Raw genomic sequence first — 17,028 nt, forward strand, 5'->3', positions numbered from 1 at the left:
AATGGGTTGTATACACGTAAATAAACAGTTGCACATCAGAGAAAAATCGCCAGTGGCCTGCACATAAAGCTCGAGCGGGTGGAACGGAAAAGGAGCAACCGGTTAATAAATATTGAAGTTATGAAAATAGGCTAAATTGATAAGATACAAAACGGACAAGGAAATAAAAGCGTGTTTTTGAATGGTTAAAAGCCTGTCCTACCAGAGAGAGAGAGAGAGAGAGAGAGAGAGTCGAGAAGGTACCTGTAATTGTAACCTGATGTAGCCGATATTGTTGTCTGGATATACCCGGGAAAAACGCTCCGCTGATTGTCGTTAATTTTTTTTCACCCTGAAGCCATTAGCAGGGGTGAGCCATAATCTAAACATTTTAATCCACTCCATTTGTAAATTGCTATCGAATTTGTTGTTTACATGGGGGAGTTAAAAAATTACCGTAGAATTTTATACCCTTAGATAACTACAATTGCGACACTGTTGCAATTTACAGATGAATTTCTCCGTCGTTCTCTCCGGTAGTGCAGTCACCAGCAACGCACAACGCGTCTGAAAATGGCGCGTATTTTATTTTGATCTGTTGCCACACCCATTAATACTTACACTCCCCAACATGCTGAGACCCAGAGAGGACTGGGAACCGACTCCGCTCGGTGACTTTGTGGCCCCCGAACACAGACCCAAGAAGCGAGTCAAAATAGAGAGTGGATCTGCAACTATCAACGATTCCGCCAATCGTGCCACCGATGGTGACAATACCTACCTTCCCGGCTCGATCATCCGCGTCAAAGTTAAAAACTTTATCACATATTCCATCGCAGAGTTTCACTTGGGCCCGACGTTAAACATGATCATCGGCCCTAACGGGACGGGCAAGAGCACGCTTGTCTCTGCGATCTGCTTGGGGTTAGGCGGCAACGAGCGCTTGATCAGCCGCAAGGACATGAAATCGATGATCAAGATCAACGAGACGCAGGCCTCCATCGAGATTGAACTCAAGAACAAAACAGGCCCCAATATCGTCATCAAACGCACATTCGGCGAAAAAAAGTCGGTTTATCGCGTGGACGGGCGCGAGGCGAACGAAAAGGCCGTCAAGAGCATCTGTCACGGCTTGAACATTCAGCTCGACAACTTGTGTCAGTTCTTGCCGCAGGAGCGTGTTGCAAACTTTGCGCAGATGACGCAGGAGCAATTACTCAAGGAGACGGAGCGCTCTGTCGGCAGTGGCGATTTGTACACGAAGCACCAGGCGTTGATCGACTTGGACCAGACACGCACTATTGGTGCGGAGACAGTCGCCAAGGCCGAGGCGGAGTACGACGTATTGGTCACGCAGCGCGCCAAGTTGGAGCAGAACGCAAAGAACTACGAAGCGTACCAGATCAAACGTCGCGAGTTGGACATCCACAAGAAGATTCTTCCGTACGCGCGCTTGCAGGACAAGATGGAGCAGTTGAAGGAGTTGAAGGCGGTGCGCGACGAAGCGAAACAGAACTTGGCGGAGTTTCGCGAAAACAAGCGGCCGTTTGTGAATGAATTGGAGAAGAAGCGCGTGGACTTTGCAGAAGCAGAGCAAGACCTCGCAGCCGCAGTCGCAAAGGCGGACGCGCTCGTAGGGGCGGCGCAGCGTGCGAAGCTTGCGATTGCTGAGCTCGAAGAGCAGCTCACAACCGAGGCGGCGAAGAAGAAGAGCTTACAGGAGCGTGCGATGCAAAAACGCGGCAAGCTACAGGAGGCGATAGCGCAGAAAGAGGTCATCTTGGCGGGAAAGGCTGAGGTCGAGGCCAAGGCTGCGCAGGCGCGAGACATCACGGAAGCGAAAGCGCGGCGCGACGCGCTTCATAGCGAGCGTTCGGAATTGAGAGAGTCTCTTGACGAGCTTGAGCGCGCCCTCGGGCGGCGCGCACGTGAGCAGCAAACACGCCGTGGTGAGGTGGAGCGCTTGCGCTCGCGCTTGACGTCCAGCGACCGCATTGGCGTCTTCGACCAGCAGCGCCACAAACAGTTTGGCGAAGCGAAACGTGCGCACCTCTTTCTCCGCGAGCTGGCAGCGCTCAAGGGTCGCTACTGGGAGTCACCGCTCATGTCCTTGGACGTGCAACCCGCGTACGTGAAGGCGCTTGAGACGGTGGTGGACCTCGGGACGAAGGTGGCGGTGACGGTGACGGCAGAGTCGTACGCGGCGGTGTCGCGTGCAATCTTCGACGATGCAAAGATCAACACGCCGATCCGTACTGTCGGTACCAAAGCGCTCTCTCTGCCAATGAGCGCGGAGCAAGTACGTACATACGGCTTTGATGGCTTTATTGCAGACTTTGTCAGTGGGCCGAAGGCCGTGGTGCAAATGTTGGGCGAGCAGTGTCAGATCCACAAAATTCCCGTGGCGTTGCGGCCGCTTAGCGAGGAACAACTCCGCACGTTGCAGACACCCGATGCGAACGGTCGCATCCTCTTTATAAAGTTCATCGCAGGCGACTTTATGTACAACGTGAGCAAATCCAACTACGGTTCGCGGCAGATCATGTACCGCACGCAGAGCGTGCTGACCTTCCAGACATTTGGCTCCACCGGGTTGACGGAGGAGCGCAAGCGCGAGATCGCGCGTGAGATACAGCAATACAAGGTGGACTTCGAACGTGCAAAGCTGGAGGAGGACGAGGTGCGCGCACAGGCGAGCGAGTTGCGAGACAAGTTGCAGGCGCTCACTACAGAGTACAAGGAGGTCCATGAGGAAGTGCGGTTCGCAGACGGGGTCAAGGCGAGTCTTGAGAAATTCGAGTTGCGGGTTAAGACGATCAACGAGAAGATCACCAAGTTGGAGGCGGAGTGCGCGCGCGACTATACCGGCTACATCCGGCAGTGTGAGCAGGCGATCTATGCGCTCCACTGCGCGCGCATGGGTAAAGCGATTGCGTGCGCGCAGGTGGCGCGCGAGATGGCGCATTTCGACGGCGACGTGGTACGTGCTCGTTACCGCCGTTTTGTGCACTTGAACAAGGTCACCACCTTGCAGAGCTTGTTGGACAGTGTGGACACGCAGCGCGAAAAGTTGGACCAGCGGTACCGCGCGGCACGCGAGGCGTACAACGCGGCGAAGAACGAGGACCTTTCAGACCTCCGCAACGAGCGCCACACCCTCTCCGAGGAAGAGCGTGAGTACATGGGCAACATCTGCAAGGTGTATCTTGAGAAGCAGGAGTTGACGGAGGTGGAGATCAACAAGAAGATCAAGAAGATCCGCGGCGAGTTGGAGATGTTTCCCGACACGTCCGAGTCGGCGATCGCCACGTTGCAGAAACACTTGGAGGAAATTGCGCGTTTGGAAGAGGACTTGCCGCGGCTCAAGCAGCAGGCCGAGGCCATTGAAGCAGAAATCAAGACCATCCAGACTAAGTGGGAGCCGCGGCTCGACAGTCTTGTAGCAAAGATCTCCGCAAAGTTCGCCTCGACGTTCACCAAGGTTGCGTCTGCGGGCGAAGTGCGCGTTTTCAAGGCGCCGCTCTTCAAGGACTGGAAGATGGAGATCATGGTCAAGTTCCGCGACGACTCCGACTTTGCCGTGTTGGACTCGCATGTCCAGTCCGGTGGGGAGCGTGCGGTGTCGACCATTTTTTTCATGATGGCATTGCAGGGCATCACCAACTTTCCCTTCCGCGTGGTGGATGAGATTAACCAGGGGATGGACCCGCGCAACGAGAAGATCGTGCACAAGCACTTAGTGGAGAATGCTTGTGCCGGTGAGTTGACCTCCCAGTACTTCTTGGTGACTCCGAAATTGTTGCAGGGGCTTTACTATCATCCGGGGATGCGGTTACACTGTATTGTGACAGGGCCGCAGCACGATGAGATCGATGACAATCCAGTGGATCTTGGGTTTGGGGATCTCCACCGGTATGTCCAGGTTTGACAAGCGCCATGAAACGAGGTTCCATTGAACGAAGTGCCATTGAACACCACCGGCATGTCTAGGTTTGACAAGCACCATGAAACGAGGTTCCATTGAATGAAGTGCCATTGAATGGTCCCTGCCAATGCCCGTGTATACGAATACTATGCTATGTTCGTAAGTCGTATATATCTGGAATGAAATAGTTGTCATCATATTTTTAACCGATATCAGGCTATATGAAGTTAGAGAGGAGCTGTGCGTCACTATAAATCTAAAGATATTCTTACTTTACTTCCATTAAGGGTTGTAGGCATCTTAGAGCTAGCTAAATAAGGAGGATTGATAAAAAATTTGCGCTGGTTACAGATAATCCAATGATCACCAATTGTCAGACGGTGTGAGATCAATAATTCACTATCAGAGTAATACGTCCTGTTTCTCTCCATATTCCTAGACAGGGGGAGTCCCATCATCCCATGAGACTAAGGAAATAAACATCCATTGATTACTAATTTAAAGATCGATATTGGTATAACAAAATCAAGTATCAGGTTTAGGCTGCAAGTGTATAGGCCATACTGCCAAAGGTAATAGTTCATTCATCGTGGTCCAGACCCCCAAATCCTGATTACGTGCTTCTAGGCTTGGAAAAAAAAACCATCTCCCCCTCTAATAATTTTAAATTTCTAATCCACGCTTATAGTCCTATTTAAACCAATGTCGTAAGAAATATCTCGCACTATTCCTCAAACATTTCCTTGACAGGATATGAATCACGTGACCAAAAATTACTTTGTCTACATGACGCGATGTTTGTTTATGTTTCATACTTCCGAGCAATCAACTAAAACAGCTCGACCTCACCCCATACCAATCATCCTAATGTCATCGCAAACCTCTTCCTCCCTCAAGTCGCGGCAACTAACACACCTTGCGAACCAGCTTTCCCAACTCCAATCAAACTTGGCCGACTTCAACCAGCTTCTAAGCATCACATGTTTGCAAACGCAGTATATGAAGAAACTCGGGATGATGCATGGGGCGCTATTCATGGGGAGTCATCGTGTGTTTGAAGAAGAGGCCTTACGCTTCAGCAACTCGGGATCTGGCCAACAGGAAGATGATACTGAGACCCAGGACAGTGCAGTTCAACTGGATGCCGAGGAAAAATAGAGGTGCCATCCTACAACTTTCTGCTAAACATTTGCTTGTTGTGCCGCGGTTTAAGAGAAACCCAATCACTATATTTTGCTACGGTACAATACATCTCAGACGGATAGGTCCATAAAGACCCACCTCAAGGTCTTCATATTTGGCCGTCTCATGTCCGTTCCAACTAGTCGCGTGGTGGCACTGGCAATTTCCGATGTCTCCGAGGACTTCCACAGGTGCCACAAACACGCCACAGCACGCGGGTGTATATAATTCAATCTCATCGTCCCATCTATGCAGTTCGAAGTCTATCTGTCAGGTTCGTAGAGCTACGATATATTTTGTAAGCATTGGGGTCTGTTCCACTTACGTTGGCTTATAACGTCCATTTGTCAGCGATCCTACGCGGCCGTATTTGTGTAGTTAATATTAAATACAATTTTTGACGACCCAATTACAGCGAGTCACGAGAGCTCCCACAATCCCCATCTGACTAATGTATGTATCGCATTTTTTCGTCATGCCTTGTTCAGGTCCCCGGGCGGCATTTCTAAGCGAAAGGCCGCGCTTGAACCCAACCGTTTTGGTGCGTTTCCGCGAACTTTCGGACTTGTAGGCCGCCACCAGAAATTATTTCTGTCAGCTTGGTACGTATAGTAATTTTTCTCCTGCGATATAAGGTTGGACTGAAAAAATATAACTATACCCACCTTTCGCACCCATCTATACTTCTACCTTCCTGGGTGAAAATTTCTCAGACAAAGAACTCTCCACACAAAAAAAAACCTCGCTTTGTATGCAGTTAACGGCAAACGAGCACACCGTGGCCGCGATGGTCCAGTCACGATCCCCAGCACCTACCCAGCAAACGCAGCTGCAAAAGACAGAAATTACGCTAGGGCAGAGAATGATCAGCGCGTGTCTCGGTTCGATCATCACCTCGGGTGTGGTTACTCCGTTTGACGTGATCAGAATCCGGATTCAACAGCAGGAGGTGCTTCCCTCTGGCGTATGTTGCGGCGCAGGAAGCCCAGTGGCACCAATTACGGGCAGAAATACACTTGTGAAGGCAGTGCCAGTGTCTGCCTCTCCGACAGACGTTTTCTGGATGCTGAAGGACTACTGCCAGCCGGGAACTAACCAACACCATCCCCAGTGCTTGCGTATCGACTCCACTCTTCGCGGCTTCATCAACATTCCCAAGCATGAAGGCTTAGCCACCTTATGGAGAGGCCTTTCTTTGACTCTTATCATGGCGGTCCCCTCCAACGTCATCTACTACAGTGGGTACGAATACTGTCGAGACCACTCTCCTTTATACGGCCACGCGTTGAACCCGTTGTTTTGTGGGTCAATCTCGCGGACGCTTGCGGCCACGTGCATTTCTCCCTTGGAGTTGTTGAAAACACGATTCCAATCAATCCCTAATGAGTCTAAGGCATCCAAGAGCAGCGATCTTTTGAAGAGCTTGTTGCGTGACATGCGGACCGCGGTGCAGCAAAAGGGCTTGGGTACGCTTTTTACAGGCTTAGGGTTGACCCTCTGGAGAGACGTTCCGTTCAGTGGCATCTACTGGTTCTCCTATGAACATCTAAAGTCGTCTATTGGTGATTCCTTGAGACGCCGCACCGCTGCCAGTTCTGGCGAAAGCACTGCCCTGTATAACGAGAACAAGAACGTGCTCATCTCCAGTTTTCTTTCCGGGTCGATGGCAGGCGCGGTGGCCGCACTTTTCACCAACCCATTCGATGTGGGTAAGACCAGATTACAGCTCATGTCGCAGAAGCAGCTGGCATCGCCGGGCACCATAGCCAGGCCTCCAGCGTCGGTAATGACGTACATCTTGAAAATATACCACAAGGAGGGGATGCGTGCGCTCTACTCGGGTTTCACCCCTCGGGTGATTAAGATCGCACCTGCATGCGCCATTATGATCTCCACCTACGAGATCGGTAAGAAAGTTTTTGAGCGTGATGTTGTGGCCGATGGGGTCTTTTTGGAGGATTAAGTAAGAAGGCCATTGTACATACAATCATAATACATTTTAGTGTAAGTACGGTGTAAGTTTTTAGAGATAAAGGGAGGATTTCTGCAAGGCGGTAGGCTTCCAGAGGGTGTGCATCTGTTCGATATTGGTTCACGAGCCGACCTGTACTATACCCAACTGGAGTGCATAATAAAAGTTTTCAACAAGGACGCTTGACCGGGTCCACGCATCACTAGACCCGATCCCTAGAGGTAAAAGGGATCTAATTATAGCCATCAACGCGTATTAAGACATTTCACGGAACCCGTTCATACCAATTTCTACGGTACTGTTTTGAGGTCTACAGAGTCCAACCAACAGATATGCAAGGCGTCATTGGTGCCACCTATCCTCCATGCTTCATTATATTGGTTTACTATAACGAGTAATAACTACCACACGAGAAATCATCATTAACGGCTAACCCAAACTATTTATTCGCTTTATTCATCAGCCCAGAATGGTTCTTGCCGCTTGTCCGTGCCTCGGCCCGAAATACCTTCGTGCAGGACCCGTAAGCCATTTCTTGCCTAGACACTCGGCAAATCTCACACTGATTGCGGGGTACCGACTGACAGTGGGGCCGCGAAAGACGGCACGTGCCAGAAATCCCGCACGCACGGAGAAGAGCACATGCGTATATAAGCTCTTCTCTTCCCCCGTCTCTCTTCTATTACAACTTTTTCGTCACATACAAAAAAAATGCCTGTCAAGCTCTCACAAATAGACCCTATTTACATTGTTGCTGTTGCCCGTACACCGCTAGGTTCCTTCCAGGGCGGCCTCTCCTCCCTAGGGTACAAAGACCTCGGGATTCATGCCGTGAAGGCGGCGCTTGCACAGGTCCCGCAAATCTTGCCTGCGCAGGTTGACGAGATCATTTTTGGTGCTGTGTTGCAGGCAAACTTGGGCCAGAACCCTGCCCGTCAGGTTGCCCTCGGTTCGGGGTTGGGCAAGCACACCGTGGCCACCACCGTCAACAAGGTGTGTGCCTCGGGTATGAAGACCATTATCATGGCTGCCCAGTCTATCATTACCGGTTCTGCGGATATCGTCGTTGCGGGTGGAGCTGAATCCATGTCGAATGCTCCATATTACCTTCCGGATGCTCGTAAGGGTGCCCGTTATGGTAACTCCGTTGCCATCGACGGGATCCAAAGAGACGGATTGAGTGACGCTTACGATGGCTCCCTCATGGGGGTCTGCGGTGAAGACTGTGCCAGGAAACACAACTTTTCGCGTGAGGAGCAGGACCAGTTTGCAATTGACTCGTACAAGAAGGCCCAGCAGGCCCACCAGAAGGGCAAGTACGCCAAGGAGATCGCACCTGTCACCATCAAGGGCGCCAGAGGCAAGCCAGACCAGGTGATCACGATTGATGAAGAAGTCCCAAAGTTGAATGAAGCCAAGTTAAAGCTGTTGAATCCAGCCTTTGTGCCAAAGGGTGCGAAGGGGACCATTACCGCTGGCAACGCGCCTCCAATCAGTGACGGTGGTGCCGCGGTGATTGTCTGTTCTGCTGCTAAGGTGCGTGAGCTAGGGTTGAAGCCGATTGCGGTGATCCGAGGCTGGGGTGAAGCCGAGAGAATTCCAATTGAGTTCCCAGAAGCTCCATCTGACGCGGTGGTGAAGGCCCTTGCGCATGCAGGGGATCTTTCGGTGAAGGATATCGATTTTGTTGAGTTGAATGAAGCATTTGCTGTGGTTGGGTTGGCCAACACCAAGATCTTGGGCTTGCGTAAGGAGCTGGTGAATGTGTATGGTGGTGCTGTAGCCATGGGTCACCCAATTGGTTGCTCCGGTGCACGTATTGTGATTACTTTGACTTCGGTTTTGAGGCAAGAGGGTGGGAAAATCGGTGTTGCCGGTATCTGCAACGGTGGTGGCGGTGCCTCTGCCATTGTCATAGAAAGAGTCGAAGAGGCCGATGGTGTTCCATCCCGTCTCTAAATACGAAATGGCGCCATACCCTGATTATAATGTCAGAGGAATCTAACAATATTTTCTAGCATAACGTTGAATATACCTATAAATTTGTTTGCCTATATTTCTGGTTATTTTTGGGTATGAAAGTCTATATCACAGCATCAATAGTTGCATAGCATAAACAGTATTTGTCAACCATGATTCAGCATTATAACCTTATGCTTACAAATTACAATAGAACCTCGTTCTAAAAATTCACTTAGTTTTATTGAGCAATGTTTAACGACTCAAGACTAAAGGATTCATCCCAGGATGGGTAGAAAATCCTCACCATCAATGACACCTGGAGCGGCTGGGTGCACGCCACACAGGCTAACAACTGTACCCGGATGGTTTGCTGAAACCAGGCGTCGAGACAGTCCTTTTGAAAAAAGTGGCCGCAGTGGTTGATGCAGGTGATAATGCTGTCGGATACGTACCCTTCAAGGCAAATTGCACACTCGTTCTCCTCTATTTCATTGTCACTGCCCACCAAGTCTTCAGGGTGCTTACACACCACATCCTCAGTGCAACTAGAACTACAGACCCAAACCCCTGGACATCGCCTCACCCGATCGGAGACTAAGATATTCTCGTGCCACTCGGGATATAGTAAATCCGACATCGACCCAAAAAAAACTTGTGCACCTCCTCTGAGACGTTGTTGCCGGCTAGGATGCATTCTATCTACACAGCCCACCATCGGCTAGTATAATGGCAGTCTAAGTCGAGTCCCGAACCCTGGTTAGTCAACTTACAAAATTGCCGGAGCTTGTGTCAGACATCCCGGGTAACTTTTCGACGAAGATAGTTGCTTTTATTTGAGTTGATGTACCGGTCGAGCTCAGATGGAAGAGGCCTATCAGGGCCATAAGTGCAGATGATCTTGAAGTTGGGACTTTTCCGTAGATAGGTGAAGATCACAAGGTTCTCATAGAGCCTCCGGTCTGTGTATTTGAGACGGTGTGAACATCTATGGTGGGCAAGTAGCTTCTCGGTATGCCCGGACATTTCTGTACAGCCAGATTACAGCCAGATTAAGCTGTTGATCACGCAAAAAATGGGTCTAGTGACTATTTATACAATCTAGAATTTTACATTGCAGCAGCTTTCTGTTTGAGAGAATAACGACAAATACGAGAGCTGAACTCTGTATGTGCGTAGCAATTGCTCTGTTGGTCTGGGGGAAATGCATGCCCTTGTGACAAAGAGGCTTGTCTTTAAAGACGCAAGAATCCATGCCAATTGCCGTAAGCTTCATTGGTATACATTTTTGTATATCATCTTTTTCTATGACTTAAAATACTCCTGTACCCTGACGCTTTTTATTTTGGTACACCTCTGCAGTGCTAGTCCGGGGTAGCTCCCCTTAAGGCACCGGCTGCGCATGTTCTGGCGGGGGAATAGTAGTACTCTCACCATATTACACGTGATTGCGTTGCGCTCGGACGCCGGGGTCTTACGATTCACCTCGCTACCATTGGCTGAAAAATAGGTCGTGCACCGATACCCGGAGAAAGAAACATTTTTAGTATGGCACCTACCGGGGCTACACTGAGTGGGATGTGTTAAAAAAAAATGCAGGCGCTCCACAGTACACACACCCGGTTTTCTGAACGTATTCAAGATTATAAATAAAATGATTGCTGCCCGTGCTGGTTTAGGTATCAGAGGTATGTGAGATATCAGACTGGAAGGAGCCATCAAGCTGAAGCTTTGGGACCAATTTGAGAGTCCCGAATGATATCATGTCAGAGATGATCGGCTTTTCCCTTACTATCGGCCACCATACTAACACGACCAGCCTTGTCTCGCTCTTCTCCAATTTTGAGATCATCGGTTAGATCTATCTCTACCAAGATCACCTCGAAGGAGTACGAACAACAGCTCTTAGTTGCCCAACGTAAAAACAGACCAACCTCCCCCCACTTGACCATCTATGAGCCACAATTGACTGCCATTATGTCCTCCTTCCACCGTATCACCGGTGTTGGTATGGCTGTCGGTTTCTACGCCTTGACCTGTGGTTACGCCGTGTCTTCCGTCTTCGACTTGGGTCTCACCTCAGACGCCCTTGTTGCCTTCTTTGTCGGCTTGCCAGTGGCTCTCCAGGTCTCCGCCAAGGCCATCGCTGCCTACCCATTTGTCTACCACCTTGGTAATGGTATCAGACACATTGTCTGGGATTTCGGTAAGCAGTTGACCGTCAAGGGTGTCTACAGAACTGGTTACATTGTCACCGCTTTTACCGCTGTCGTTGGTACATACTTCGCTTTCTTCGCCTAAGTCTTGATTTTTGCTTATGCACACACAAACCCCAGATAATTCATTTTAGTTCTATAGCGGTACCTCTTCTGGAGTAGCGCTTTCGTTTCATATGCTGAGCGGTACATATTCGTCCTCAGCCCCCAATTTTTTTACCTGGTTACACATTCCAATACACTATTTATTTATACGCCCATTATTTGTAAGTTAGGGGGAGCGGGATTTACATTATGTATATGGTTTATTTTCCCATAATTATAAATTTAAACTGGTTAGAAAGACCTTTGTGATAAAATCAATTTATATATCTAGTCTCTACTGTATGCTAGAATGCGACTGATTGCGGTTTTTTGTCCTTTGCATACGCGTAAAAAAAAACGAAATACATATCCATCTGCCGGCCTCTACGCTTTTTCTACATTGTCTCGATGCTCCGCTACTCAACTCTTAGGACTCCGTTCAGGGCTCCGCTCATTCAAAAAAGGGCCTTCGGCTCTGCTTTGCAGCTTCGTACATACAACCACCCACCGTCGGACGGACAAAACATTGGGCCAGAGTTTGCCGCCAACCAGAGACGCCACGAGCAGAAGTTGACGCAGGAGTCGCAAACAGCAATTGAAAACAAGCTCCAGCGCATCGAAAAGTACAAGGCTCTCTTTTTTGGGTTCCTCGCGCTTGGCGGGATCTTGGTTGGCTACGACGTATACCTCAAGTTTCCCGCCTACAGGCGCCGGGTGGAGGCCATTTTTGGGATTGTGGACGAGCTTGCAGACTCCAAAGCAAAGTCTGTGCTCGATTTCAAGTCGGCCAAGCGTGCGGCCGCCGAAATTCCACTAGTGGTCAACCCGAACCTGTCGCAGGTCCCGGGGTTGTACTTGTGGGGAGACAACTCGGATGGAATGTTAGCCGCCGAGGATATGGATGCCGCCACTGCTGACTCCACCGCAATCAGATTCCCCATGAGAATGAAGTTTTTTGACAACCTTTTGATCCGCGACGTGCTTTTGTCGCGCCGCTCCAACGTGATAATTGACTCTAAGGGCGACGTCTACCAATGGGGCAAGACGTACGGGTCTGAAACCCCAGTGAAAGTCTTGAAGGGCTGGAAGGTGCAAAAGGCGGCAATCAGCAACGGTGTGATCTACCTTTTGCGTGGCAACGGTGAGATCGTGTTCATGCCCGAGTTGTTGGCTGATCAGAAAGCGTTCCACAGCGACCAGTACCGCCGGAACTGGCACTTTGGCTCATCCGAATTGCCGTTCTCAAGACTCAGCGGGCAGTTTCAGGACATTGCTGCTGGGAAGAGCCATCTCGTGGCGCTCTCCGTCGATGGAAGGGTGTTCACCGCGTCTACCGGGCTAGCCGACGAGGACCTTGCTCAGAGAAAGAACAAGGGTCAGTTCGGGGTGCCATTTATCACCCAGTTCGACCCGTTGCCGGCGCCGAACCAGTTGCACGAGGTGGCGTTACTCAGTCACATCCGCCAGAAGAACAGAGTGCAACGTCGTCATATCACGAAGATCGCGGCCGGGAACAATCACACGCTCGCACTCGACGAGTTTGGTGAAGTGTGGTCCTGGGGTTTGAACACGTACGGCCAGTTGGGCCAGTTGGTTAACTATAATTCGGAAATTATCCCTGTCCCGAAGAAAATCACCCTCAAGGGCCACTTCAAGACGGGCATATACCCGGTTGCGACTGACGTTTACGCGGGGGGCAACTTCTCGTTTGCCAAGTACCAGGCAAAGGACATTAACCGCTTTTTTCAGCAGAGCCGCAACGGCGCAGAAGCCGCTCCCGAGGAGGAGATGACTGACTTTTACTTTGCCTTCGGTAACGGTATCAACGGGTCCTTGGGGATTGGGAAGTACGTGCACTCGCAGGCCGAACCCGCGAAGATCAAGCTTTTGAACGATATGAAGGAGTACAATGAAGCGGTTCAGGAAGTGGTTTCGGTTCCGGTTAGAAACTGGTCCGTCGGACTGAATCACGTGATAACGACCTTGCACAACTCTTTGAACAATGCCACTGACAACGATGTCTTGGTATGGGGTGGCAATGCGTTTGGTCAGTTGGGTAACGGGAAAAAGACCCAGGCGTGTAAGCCAGTGTATGTGCCGACGTTGCTCGAACCAGACACTGGTGAATCCACCGATACGGCCCGGATGCTCAGATTGAACAATATCAACAACTCCAGGTTGCAGATTGGGGTGCGTGGTAAGGCAGAACAGGTGGTTGTTGCGGGTGATAACAAGTCCGCGTTGTTCTACAGAGCCTGATTTGTTGATTTCTTGTAAATAGCCTAAGAATGCAATCTAAAAGCCTTGTTTTTTGTACACAAAGAGAGGGATAAAATATATATCAGGCTGAAGAGGTTTGAATGAGGCATAATGGAGTATCTGAGAGGGGTAAGATTACGATTAGTATCAAAAGAAATGAAGTTTATGAAGGTCTGGGCGTGTACCACGCAAGAAGGCATGAAGCTGTAAAGGATAAATATTGATTGAGGGGCTATAGGGTATCTGGAGTTTCTGGATAAAAATCGTGGTGATGAAATCAATGTGGTTTGGGGTCGTTTATCAGTGCACTGTGAAAATACAGGTTTTACAAGCCGTATAGCTGCGCATTACACTTAAAGGATTCAGGTAGAGATATAAGGTTATTTTTTTTTTTTTTTGCATAAACCACACTAAATATTTATGAGTTACTCATTAATGAAAAAAGAATACGGGCCATTCCTCGTCTCCATCCTATGTATACCGCAGAATTCTCAAACTGTTTAGACAACTCGGCCATGATCACGTGCACAGTTCAGCGCCTTGTATTTGCAGGATTTGATCGTCTCGTTACCAACCTAATGTCCGCGTGCAGTACAAAAACACGCGATATACTTCCACATTAGACATCCAAACATCTCCCCACTAGCCGACATGGTATGTTACCTGGATAGACTCTAAACTGTGGATACTAACGACAAAGAATGTAATCTACAACTCTGCCTTAAAGCAGACCACCACGCTAAGACGAGACTTGACCAGCTTCGACGAAAACGTGGCCACAGCGCCGTTGTCATTGCAAGGGCAGATCACCTCCACACTCACCGCCTTGACGCGGACGGTGGACGAATACGCCGATTTGGTCAAGCAAGAAGTGAATTCAGACAAAAAAGCCAAGGCAGAGGGTCGGTTGGAGAGGTTCCGAACTGACATCGACCAGTCCAGAAAGGAGTTCCAACGATTGAAGAACAAGAGAGACGAGACGCTCCAGGAGGCCAATCGATCGGAACTCTTGGGGCGGAGGACCCAGGCTACTGCCTCGGACAATCCATACTCTACGTCAACGCCATATCAGGGCCAGCAGCAGCAGTTTGACATGTCATATACCGACGGTTTGGCCAAGGAGAGAGACACCATATCGCTGGGAAACCAACAGCTCGATTTCATCATTGCGCAGGCCTCGGAGTCCTTGGACCACTTGGTGGAACAGAACGAAACCTTGCAGAAGATGCAAGTGACGATGCACCAGACGTTGGAGACATTGGGGGTGTCCAGGCAAACCATCCGATACATTGAAAAGAAATGCTGGCAGGACAAGTGGATTTTCTACATCGGGGCACTCTTCACCATCGTCTCCTTCTACTACATGATTAAGTGGTTTAAATAGGGTAGTGCTGCAGGAATGGATGGATAAAACTGGCGTGGGGCGACCCACTGAGTTGTATATAGATTTGTAACGTAGATGGATGCATGTCAATAGTTTTACGTGATCTATATAGTTGGTCTATGTACTCGGCATTTGTGACTTGCCCGTCTTTTTAATCAGTTTCAGAACCAACTTGATATTTTATAGGCCGCTGTCGATATTGAAACGCGGATTGAAGCCATGGACATGCTTCGGATTATTTATGATTTAGCTCCAGGGTATGTCGTTGTTACTTTCAAGCGGTTGCTACTCCCAAAAATTGTATTGCAAATTGGCATTACGAAAAAAACACTTTGAGCCTCTCTATTGCAACGGCTCGGACGAGCTGTTCAATCTGTTCAAATGGAGATACACATCCGTCCCATATCCCTCCATACTGATCAACTTCAAATCGCCGCCAAAGTAGCGTGAATACAACCGGGAAATCGGTAACCCGTAGCCAAAGCCGGCCATCGGAGCCTTGAAGTTCAGCTGTCCCTCCTGGCTCAACGACGGCGTCTCGTCTACGGTGGTGTACAAGTACTGCCATACCAACGGAATTTCCGACCGCGGGATCCCGCCACCTTCGTCGGAGATCTTGATGGTGATGTCTTCGTAGCCCTCACTGACAATAACCTTGATTGGCGGGAACTTGACATCTTCGATGGAGGTGATGGCGGGGTCGTTGGCCATCTGCTCCTTGGTGTGAAACTCAATCGTAGCTCTCAATGAGTTTTTCAATGTCTCAAAGATCATGTGAATCAAATGGCCCGGAACGTACATAAAGGAGATGTCCTTCAGGCAATGGACCTCGATTTTGACCTGGTTCGAAAAAAGACCATAGTGCTCGTCGCAGATATACAGCGCGTTATCGATCCCGTCCTCAATGACATCCCGGATGTTCAAGTTGGTGCATATTATCCCGCAGTAGTCCTCGTTGTTGTACGAGTGGCGCGACAAGTCGTTCAACGCGACGTGCTGTCCGATCAACATCCGGATCCCGATCCGCGACATGTAGAAGCGATCCAAGAAATTCTGGATCTTCAGATGCACAAGCTGGTCACCGCTCCGGCTCACCAGCTTAGGGTCGCGCGAGAGCTTCCACTCCAGCACCCCCTGCGCCATTGTGGCCACTGTAGCGTCGTGCCTCTTTTTGATCCTCTTCAAAGTGTCCGTGACGGCGGTGTTGTAATCGTGCACCGTCTGGGGCCATGCTTGGCAGTTCAACGACTCCGGCGGCACCGCGTTATAGTACTTCTTCAGGAGATCCGCGTACGGTGCGTGCTGCGATTGGTGGTGTCTGCCCACAATCATCCCGTCGTCGATATACTCGCTGGATTCCACCGGCGGCTCTTCATTGACCGCTGGGTGGTGCAAGTTGTCGGTCTCACCCTTGTTGAAGATGAGTTTCCTCAAACTGTCGTCAATGACAGGCTTCGGTAACGATACAAGCTCCTCAAACGACTGTGCGTACCAGTCGCGCACCTTCAACACTGACGGGAAGTCGCGCAAGTTGGATGGTGAATTTTCAATGTCTTTCACCTTGTGGGCAAGTCTGATTGGGAGCTCCTCCACGATGAACTGCGACGCCCGGAAGAGCGACCCCGGATTTGGTCGCGGCCCAAACTGCACCATCTGTCGTAAGGACACTGGTGTCTGCGGAAACTTGGCATATTTGTAGATTTCCTTCTTCATTGGTTCGGAGAGTTTCCACAGCATGGTGGAAGTGAAAGGGGAGGGAGAAGATATGATACAGAAGTGGGAAAACCGGTTTGAGAAATATTTTCTGTGGGGAAGATGATTAGAAACTATGATTGCTCAATACAAATACAGTTTACTTAACTCTGATCAAACTCTGTGGATGCGATGGAGCAGTGTTAAAAAGCTCCCTTTGCGTGACAATCGCGAAGAGTCACCAGTTGGACGTGTCGGTACCGCATACGCAATGCTGCGTCGAAACCCGGAGAAGTGGAAGCTAAGCTTTCAAAATGCATGTGCTAGCGCGGTAAAATGTGTGAGTATGCATGGATTCTATATGTAAGCACTACAA

General features: G+C 49.7%; 8 protein-coding genes across 8 annotated transcripts; 7 read left to right on the forward strand and 1 right to left on the reverse strand.

The window, feature by feature from the left end:
• The first annotated feature begins 562 nt into the window (after positions 1-562).
• Positions 563-4,152, forward strand: SMC5 (DNA repair ATPase). The gene has a single exon (XM_019129812.1). It carries the CDS (start codon positions 611-613, stop codon positions 3,905-3,907), a length of 3,297 nt encoding a protein of 1,098 aa, XP_018983213.1. The 5' UTR covers positions 563-610; the 3' UTR covers positions 3,908-4,152.
• A 358-nt stretch (positions 4,153-4,510) lies between these two features.
• On the forward strand, positions 4,511-5,159 carry HSK3 (Hsk3p). The gene has a single exon (XM_019132970.1). It carries the CDS (start codon positions 4,658-4,660, stop codon positions 5,060-5,062), a length of 405 nt encoding a protein of 134 aa, XP_018983214.1. The 5' UTR covers positions 4,511-4,657; the 3' UTR covers positions 5,063-5,159.
• Positions 5,160-5,873: 714 nt separating this feature from the next.
• On the forward strand, positions 5,874-7,049 carry MTM1 (Mtm1p; the record flags this gene model as incomplete). The annotated part of the gene is made up of 1 exon (XM_019130900.1): positions 5,874-7,049. The coding sequence occupies one exon, from the start codon at positions 5,874-5,876 to the stop codon at positions 7,047-7,049; it is 1,176 nt and encodes a 391-aa protein (XP_018983215.1).
• A 720-nt stretch (positions 7,050-7,769) lies between these two features.
• Positions 7,770-9,017, forward strand: BABINDRAFT_40797 (uncharacterized protein; the record flags this gene model as incomplete). Its single annotated transcript, XM_019131992.1, has 1 exon — positions 7,770-9,017. The coding sequence occupies one exon, from the start codon at positions 7,770-7,772 to the stop codon at positions 9,015-9,017; it is 1,248 nt and encodes a 415-aa protein (XP_018983216.1).
• A 1,616-nt stretch (positions 9,018-10,633) lies between these two features.
• BABINDRAFT_163263 (succinate dehydrogenase cytochrome b subunit SDH3) lies at positions 10,634-11,492 on the forward strand. Its single transcript, XM_019129813.1, has one exon. It carries the CDS (start codon positions 10,995-10,997, stop codon positions 11,316-11,318), a length of 324 nt encoding a protein of 107 aa, XP_018983217.1. The 5' UTR covers positions 10,634-10,994; the 3' UTR covers positions 11,319-11,492.
• Positions 11,493-11,739: 247 nt separating this feature from the next.
• On the forward strand, positions 11,740-13,935 carry BABINDRAFT_163264 (uncharacterized protein). The gene has a single exon (XM_019129814.1). It carries the CDS (start codon positions 12,197-12,199, stop codon positions 13,574-13,576), a length of 1,380 nt encoding a protein of 459 aa, XP_018983218.1. The 5' UTR covers positions 11,740-12,196; the 3' UTR covers positions 13,577-13,935.
• A 219-nt stretch (positions 13,936-14,154) lies between these two features.
• On the forward strand, positions 14,155-14,960 carry BABINDRAFT_9868 (uncharacterized protein; the record flags this gene model as incomplete). The annotated part of the gene is made up of 3 exons (XM_019133032.1): positions 14,155-14,167; positions 14,223-14,230; positions 14,277-14,960. The coding sequence occupies 3 exons, from the start codon at positions 14,155-14,157 to the stop codon at positions 14,958-14,960; spliced, it is 705 nt and encodes a 234-aa protein (XP_018983219.1).
• A 342-nt stretch (positions 14,961-15,302) lies between these two features.
• PDK2 (protein kinase) lies at positions 15,303-16,697 on the reverse strand (the record flags this gene model as incomplete). Its single annotated transcript, XM_019130899.1, has 2 exons — positions 15,303-16,034; positions 16,056-16,697. 2 exons carry the CDS (start codon positions 16,695-16,697, stop codon positions 15,303-15,305), a joined length of 1,374 nt encoding a protein of 457 aa, XP_018983220.1.
• Between the last annotated feature and the right edge of the window lie 331 nt (positions 16,698-17,028).

Source organism: Babjeviella inositovora (genome assembly GCF_001661335.1).
Source record: "Babjeviella inositovora NRRL Y-12698 unplaced genomic scaffold BABINscaffold_13, whole genome shotgun sequence".
NCBI classification, from domain to species: domain Eukaryota; kingdom Fungi; phylum Ascomycota; class Pichiomycetes; order Serinales; genus Babjeviella; species Babjeviella inositovora.